We start from the raw sequence: 7813 nt of genomic DNA, 5'->3' as shown, positions 1-7813 counted from the left end.
CTGGAGAAGAAAGATTTGAGGTGTGGTAGGTATGAAACAATCACCAAGGAGAGTTGAAGAGTGAGTACTAGTGAAAGCCAGTATGATTTTCAGGCAGCATTATGGGTATGTTTGATATTGATGCTCATATAAATTGAGCCCATTCAGCATGGCTTTGTGTTTTTCTCCAGAATGAGGGCAGGTAAGGAGCAAGTAGAGAACTGAATTTAAGTAGGATTGTGTTTTCTCCAAGAAGAGAGAATGAAGCAAGAGAAGGTCAAGGGAGTCGAGCACATATGCAAAGAGGTGATGATAACGATACTACAGAAGGAACAGAAATTAAATAAAGCGGTCAATGAGATGAGAAAAGAGTGAGAACCCATGAAACCATGAGAGATCAATAGATTATAGGTACTGGTGGGAAAAGCAACATTGGAGTAGGGGTACTAAAGAGAATGAGATGGAAACATAAGAACTGGTGGTAATAGGGTGGTTGGAATTGACATTAAGGAAGGTTACAGTTATTAGTAATGGCAGGCTCAACATGTCCAAGATAAACCTATGATCCTCTTCCAGCATTTCCTATCTTAGTAAATGAAGTCACCAAGCTTTTCCTTTGCTGCATGCAATGCATCACTACATCTTGTCCATGTGACCCCTTATAGAATTCCCAAAGCTGTCTGCTTCTCTCTTTTCACCTGCTACTCTGCAAATCCAAGCTACTATCATCCCTTGCTTGGACAACTGTAACAGCCTTTTGGTTGGTCTCCTCACATCTGCTCTGACCCCAACTATAGCCAGAGTAATCTCTTCAAAACAAATAATCATGTGCCCTATTAATTAAAACTTCAATGGCTTTCTATTGTTCTTAGGGTGAAGACCAAGATTTGTAATGTAGCCCACTGGGCACCTGCACTGTCTAGTCACCGCCTCCTTCTCCAGCCCTATCTTGTACTGTTTTCCCTTTCACTCTGTGCTCTAGATATGCCGGGATTTTTGTCTTCAAATATCCCATACTTCCTCTGACACCAGAGACTTTGCCGATTGCCTTTGTGAAAATCCCCATCTCCTCCCTAGTTAATGCCTTCATGTCCTTCAGATTTCAACTTAAGTGCCCTTTCTTCAAGGCCCACTTCTCTGACTACACAGTATCAACTGGGGTGCCCTGTCATAATTTTTCTTTTACTATGCTGCCCCAGTTTTCTTTAATCAAGGATCACGAGCTCCAGAATAGCAGCAACTGTATCTGTTTTTATTCACTGTTGTGTCCTAGTACCTAGGACAATCTGACACATAATTCTGTCCTTTAAAGGACCACTTAACCTTGTTAAACTGATAGTCATATAAGCCATATTATTGCCTCTGCTATTAATATCTTGAATTCAGTGAATTCCTTAATGCTTTGCTTCCCACACGGAAAGGTCTGAAAATTCAATAAAACCACCCTCCCACCAAAAATGCCAAAGTTCATTTAAATATTGTATAAAGCTTTGAAACCAACAAATGGTCTCTGATAAATACTCTGACATTTATAATCGCTTTGGTAAAGACATTGTCTTACTTGTATTATCAACTTTCTAATTTTTGATCGCTTCCAAAATGCTTTCACATGCATTACTCAATTGATTCCCCTAACAAATCTATAAAGGTTGGTGAATATAGCTGGGGTTCCAGACACGCTGACAAATGACCAAAAGAGACTGTTACCTTAGTATGAGGCCCACGTCAAAACAAAGCCCATTCATTCCAGGAGGCAGTAGGACTATCTCCTAAGGATACCTGCAAGAAAATTATACCCATGCTATTATACCCATAGCTATAAAATGCTATTTCAGTTCCACAGGTTATCCATTCATCAAGCCCCTGTAGTATGTGTCTCACAAGTCTTTTTAGTGTGACATCAGGCGACATCTCACTTCCTGACTCACAGTTTGAGTCACTGTAAATGATTCCCCCAAAGAGAGCAAACAAGTGACAAAGATACATGCTGGACAACAAAAACAACCATTTATTAGACAGTCACACTGTCCTTTGTCATAATTGCTTTCAGCAGTTTGAAATATATTCTGATTAACCCCACACAGATAGGGACATGGTTCTGCATTTACTTGCCTAAAGGAAGTAACTATTTTGAAATATTCCTGATTTAACTTCTTTTTTACAAGAATTGTGAGTCAAATAAAAAACAATGTTCAGATGAGTTCTCTCACACTCACTCACTTTTGTTTAGGCCATTTCTTCAAATGTCTTCAAGTTTTATTCTAAAATAATCAAATTTCTACATAGCTGATTTTATGTGTCAACCTGGCAAGATTATGGTGACTAACTGTTTGGTCAAACATCTGTTTTTCAAGTTGCTGTGAAGGTATTTTTTGGATGTGATTGACATTTAGAATCACTGACTTTACAGTGAGCAGAGGGCTTCCCTGGTGGCACACTGGTGGTGCCTGCCAGTGCACGGGACACGGGCTCAAGCCCTGGTCCAGGAAGATCCCACATGCCGCGGAGCAACTAAGCCCGTGCGCCACAACTACTGAGCCTGTGCTCTAGAGCCTGCAAGCCACAACTACTGTGCCACAGCTACTGAAACCTGCATGCGTAGAGCCCGTGCTCTGCAACAAGAGAAGCCACCACAATGAGAAAAACGCACACCAAAACGAAGAGTAGCCCCTGCTCGCCACAACTAGAGAAAGCCCGCACACAGCAACGAAGACCCAACATGGCCAAAAATAAATAAATAATTTTTTAAAAATATTCTTAAAAAAAAGTAAAATAAAGTGAGCAGATTACCCTCCATGACACAGGTGGGCCTCATTCAATCAGTTGAAGGTCTTATGAGCAAACGCTGAAGTTTCCCAAAGAAAGAGTTCTGTCTCCAGACGACAACACAGAAATTCTGCCTGCACTTTTATCTCAGACTCAGAACTGCAACATCAACTCTTCCCTGAATCTCCAGCCTGCCAGGTTGCCCTACAGGTTTTGGACTTGCAAGTCCCACAGTGGCAAAACTCACCCCCCACCCCAAATTTAATAAATTTAATAAATTTAACATCCTCCACTACAACTCTGTCCAAAGCAGGTGTGTACCATCATTCAATGTATTTTCTCTTAAGCCTTTTAAAACATCTTGAGAATGCACAGAACCACGGACATACAAAAAATTCATGGTCCTGGTTCTTATTTGTCATAGGATTTTTTTTTTTTTGGTAGTATACACTTGAAAGATAGTTTTCTATAGACTAGATCTATGAATATACCCTTGATTAAAGAAGAATTAGAAATGACTAAAAGAAGAATGTATTAGTCAGGGTTCTTCAGAGAAACAGAACCACCCTTATGACCTCATTTAACCTTAATTGCCTCCCTGAAATGCCTTATTTTCAAATACAGTCACATTGAAGATCAGGGCTTCAACATATGAATTTCGAGGGGACCCAGTTTGGTCCATATACACTTTAGGGAACTAGAAAAAGAAGAGCAAATTAAACCCAAAGCTAGCAGAAGTAAGGAAATAATAAGGATTAGAACAGAGATAAGTGAAATAGAGAATCAATGAAACCAAATGTCTGTTCTTAGGAAAAAATCAACAAAATTGACAGACAAACTTTAACTAGACTGAGAAAGAAAAAAGAAGATGCAAATAACTAAAATCAGAAATGAAAATGGGGACATTACAACCAACTTTACACAAATAAAAGAATGCTATGAATAACTGTTCACCAATAAATTAAATGAAATTGAAAAATGTCCTAGAAACACACAAATTACCAAAACTGACTCAAGAAGGAATAGAAAAACTGCACAGACCTATAACAAGTAAAGAGATTAAACCAGTGATTAAAAAACAACAACAAAAAACTAGAACTCCCAGCACAGAAAAGCTCTGGACTAGATGACCTATCATATATCTGGCAACATGTTTTTTTAAAAAAATGTATACTGTAACATATGATATGTGCATAAGAATGTATGCGGTATTACTAGTTAGTGGAAAGCACATCCTCAGTGTTTTGAGCTGACTGCCCAGTCTTGTATTTGCGTTCATAAATTTTGTATTTCTTATACTGAGGACAAACTAAGAGTTCATTTTGGCTCTGAAACCTTAAACGACATTTTGATACTCTCTGTAGCTCCAGAGAAATTCCATAAGTTATAGCGACTCAGTAAATGGCTTTCCTTTCTTTAGATGAACTGAATATGATGACATGTTATCTTTTTCCTTGGCAAAATAATAATAATAATTTCTAGCTAAAAAGGAACTGAAGAATACTACGTGTTTTCAGATTAAGCCTGAGATCTGAAATGCAGTCTCAGTTAAGCTAGGCATTCATCCTCTGTGCTTTCCAAAATTCCCTTTAGATAACTAATGTGTTAAAAATAGAAAGCATTTCTTTTATATTTCCTGTTTTCTTTCATTTTTAATAAATTTTGTTGTTTTTATTGTAAAATCAAGTCACTTCAAAAATGCAGACATATAAAATAAAAATTTTACCACCCAAAGATAACCACTTTTTTGTTATTTGACTTTCTTCTTTCTTGAGGTACATACATTTTAATTAACTGATCTCAAGTACTTTTGTACTTTGTTTTTGAAAGTGTTTTAGCACAATTTATGACCTGCAGCTTTATTAGGAAACATTGTTTTATTAATACAAACTAGTCTCCAACAGTAAAATACCAAATAAAAGTACATCGATCAAAAGCCAGAATCAAAACCTACCATCTCCATGTAAATGACAAACGGAGGATTCTGGCAAAAAGTTATCACTTCTCATTTCTAAAAAGTCAAAAATTATATTCTTAAACGTAAATGTAACTACTCATCATGATATGCTATTTGGGTTTCTTAGTCACTGAACCACACAGCAATACCTCCTCCTGAAATTTCCTCCCCACAGTTTCACCTCGGGTGGTTCTGGCATGGGAGGATCCTCAGGGTCAATCTTTAAGCGCCTCAAATATGTTAACAGTGGGACATAGCTGAAGTCCCAGAGCCTGAGAGTGGTTGATAGACAACGTGCTTAACGACTCGCTGGTTGCAGACACACACACACAGACACACACACACACAAAGGCTGAAGTTTTCTTTACCTAGCACGTCACATTGATGGAAAAAATAGGAGACTGGTTAGATAGGAAGGAGGTCAGAGCAGAGCCTAATTACAGTAGAGAAGCAGAGCTCACAGCCAGCGCCAGTAAACGGTGGCTGAATTGGACCAGATGGAATCTGTTCCTCTCATTCTTGTAAATACAGATGGCGTTCATCTCAACAGGGCCCCTTCCAATCTACAGACCCTGCCGCCACCTTAAGTTTAAGTTCATCCTCAATCACCTGGCACTCAGGAAGCCTTCACCAACGTACCACCGACTCTGTAGCCAGAATAAATTTATATACTCTCTGAGCTGCTTGTGTCCTCAGGAAAACAAAAACAAACAAACAAACGAGAAACCCAGCATGGGCTTCACAGAGTCGGGACGCTTAGATGAGATAGGATAAGGCGTCTGGCACCTGGGAGGCACTCCGGATAGGAGAGATGCTCCTTGTTCCGTCAAGTTGGAAGCCCCAAGGGATGGTCTACTCTGCAGGCACAGAGGGCTTCATTAGAACTGCCTCCTCGTGGCTGTGAAGCCTTGAGCGTAACACGCGAACATCCAGGAATATGGAACTTCAAAAAACTCTACGACTGCTTCGCAGCTCGGGAGGACCGGGCGAAGCCGCAGCTGCCCAGTGACGCGCGATCCCTGAGCAGACAGCTTCCGCTTTAAGCACCTGCTCGCCGGCCGCGAACAGAGCCTACCGGAAGTCGCAGACGGAGCCTACCGGAAGTCCCGGACGGAGCCCACCGGAAGTTGCGGACGGGGCCCACCGGAAGGGCCGGTGCGCAGCCACGGCGTCAGGTTCCTCCGCCGAGCGCGGCGCTACGTTCCTCGGCTCGGTCCCCAGTGTACTCCACATTTCCTCTCTGGCTGCTGCCCGTCTGCTTCAGGCCTCCCGGATGCTGGTTTTCCGGCCAGTAGTCCCGGCGAGGCTGCCTGCCGGCGCTCGGGCATAAGCCCGGCCTGGACCACGGAGGCCGGACGCGCCGCCGCTGGGACCGCCGGGACCGCCGGGACCCGCCCCCGAGCGACACGCACTTCCGGCGGCGCGGCGGCAGGGACGGAGCCCGGCGGGCGGTGATGGACGCGCTGGCGGTCATGATGCAGGACCTGCTGACCCAGAACCGTGCGCTGCGCAGGGAAAACAAAGAGCTCATGGACCAGGTGCGGCGGCTCCTGTGCGAAAAAGCCAACCTGCTGGCCCAGGTGCGCCCGCCCGCCTGCCCGGTGGCTTTTCCCGAGACGTTCAAAGGCGACTCCGCCCGGCTTCCCGAGTTTTTGATCCAAGCGGTCTCTTACATGAGGTTCTTTGAGGCCAGGTTCTCAAACGACACCCTCAAGGTGGCGTTTTTAATCAGCCGCCTCAGTGGGCCGGCCGAGGAGTGGGTTGTCCCCTACATCGAGAGGGAGAGCCCCATCCTGGCGCATTACGAGGGCTTCGTGGACGCGCTGAAGCGGGCCTTTGGCAGGAACGGGTAGGAAACGGCAGTGCTGCGAGCCCCACGGACCGGGTCGTGCTTGGCCGTGACTCACAAAGAGTTCTCCAGTCCCCACCTGCTGGGCCCGACCCTTGCGAGGAAGCCCCGCTGCCTTTGCACTCGGCCCAGCAACGCGGCCACTGGCGGGGGGCCTGTTAGCAATTGAACGGACCACCCCGAATCGCGCCCCTGCCGTCTCTGAAAACTGCTGCTGCCCGCCTTGGACGATCTGTGCCAGCCTGGGAAGTGCCTGAGCTTGTCACACGCCCGGGGACACCGATTTGGAGACCTCAGGTCCGGAGACAGCTGCCAGGGTTCGCGTGGCTGGCAGACAAATATTCACACTCCTGCCCCAGGAACCTGTTTTTCACATACTTCGTTTCTGTTCTGAAACCACAACAGGCTCAGAGACTGTGCCTTTTATCAGAAAAGTCTAGGCAATGAACAGTATATGGAAAACGTATTCACTTTAAAAATGTAAATACGTATCTTACAGCACCATGTGTTGGGGACTGTACTTGGGGTTACAGGAGAAACAGATGAATAAGACCAAGTGTATATCTCCACAGGAACACAACTGTGAGAAAAAATTCTAAGTGCATATTCTGATGTCTGGTAAAATAATGCTTTCATGTGCAGAGAATGGCATATTTGCTTCTTGTTTTATGGCCTTTTCACATCACAGTTTTAAAATACATGTTAAAAACGTGCAGCTTACAAAGGAGGCAGAAAACCCAACTTGAGCAATTTCTTTGCTCCTGAATCTGGCAAAGCTGGTGTTTTTAAAGATGGGTGGAACTTGTAGCAAAAAGAAGGGGTGGCAGGGAATGGTGCATTCTTTGAGCTGTATCCACTCACCTTTATTCCCCTGTATTAAATGACTTGGCTGCTTCCTTTTTTGTGAATTACAGTTTTGGCCTCAGTTTTTCTTTTGTAATTAAAGGCATTACTTGATCATTAAAGTTTGGTTCAGAATTCTGTGATTCTCTTAGGGCCAAAAAAGGGGAAGAAAAAGGAAGGTCTGAGCCTTCATGTCAAACAAAGTAGTTCTTAAAATCCTCTCAGGACCAAAATCAATAGCTGCCTTTCCTTACCTGTCCATAGGTTTTGTCATTCTGGTGGTCAATATAGTCTCACTGAAATAGCTTGAATTCTAGTCACATCTTCATACTAAGAAAAACTCATCACTGCCCCCTTGATGGACAGTTCACATACCTAAGGACTGAACTGAAAACCTCTAATTATATTTTTGCACGATT

At 43.5% G+C, this 7813-nt stretch overlaps 2 protein-coding genes across 9 annotated transcripts in view; one reads left to right on the top strand and one right to left on the bottom strand.

The window, feature by feature from the left end:
* AKAIN1 (A-kinase anchor inhibitor 1) overlaps nt 1-5940 on the bottom strand; it is a 79772-nt gene extending 73832 nt beyond the window's left edge. For 5 of the 8 annotated variants that reach the window (XR_012325333.1, XR_012325337.1, XR_002173374.3 and 2 more), the window contains exons 1-2: nt 5489-5771; nt 1687-1758 (exon numbers count right to left, since the gene is read on the bottom strand). The gene's annotated coding sequence lies outside the window, so the exon portion shown is untranslated. The other 3 variants (XR_012325334.1, XR_012325335.1, XM_073790553.1) reach the window with 3 other exon arrangements.
* A 216-nt stretch (nt 5941-6156) lies between these two features.
* On the top strand, nt 6157-7516 carry LOC101325317 (protein LDOC1-like). The gene has a single exon (XM_019920764.3). It carries the CDS (start codon nt 6157-6159, stop codon nt 6553-6555), a length of 399 nt encoding a protein of 132 aa, XP_019776323.1. The 3' UTR covers nt 6556-7516.
* The last annotated feature ends 297 nt before the right edge of the window (nt 7517-7813 follow it).

Source organism: Tursiops truncatus, chromosome 13 (assembly GCF_011762595.2).
Source record: "Tursiops truncatus isolate mTurTru1 chromosome 13, mTurTru1.mat.Y, whole genome shotgun sequence".
NCBI lineage: Eukaryota > Metazoa > Chordata > Mammalia > Artiodactyla > Delphinidae > Tursiops > Tursiops truncatus.
This window is presented reverse-complemented; position numbering and strand designations above follow the sequence as displayed.

Bases quoted from the DNA above. Each gene is read 5' to 3' on its own strand.
- LOC101325317 (XM_019920764.3), top strand. From the start codon at position 6,157: ATGGACGCGCTGGCGGTCATGATGCAGGACCTGCTGACCCAGAACCGT.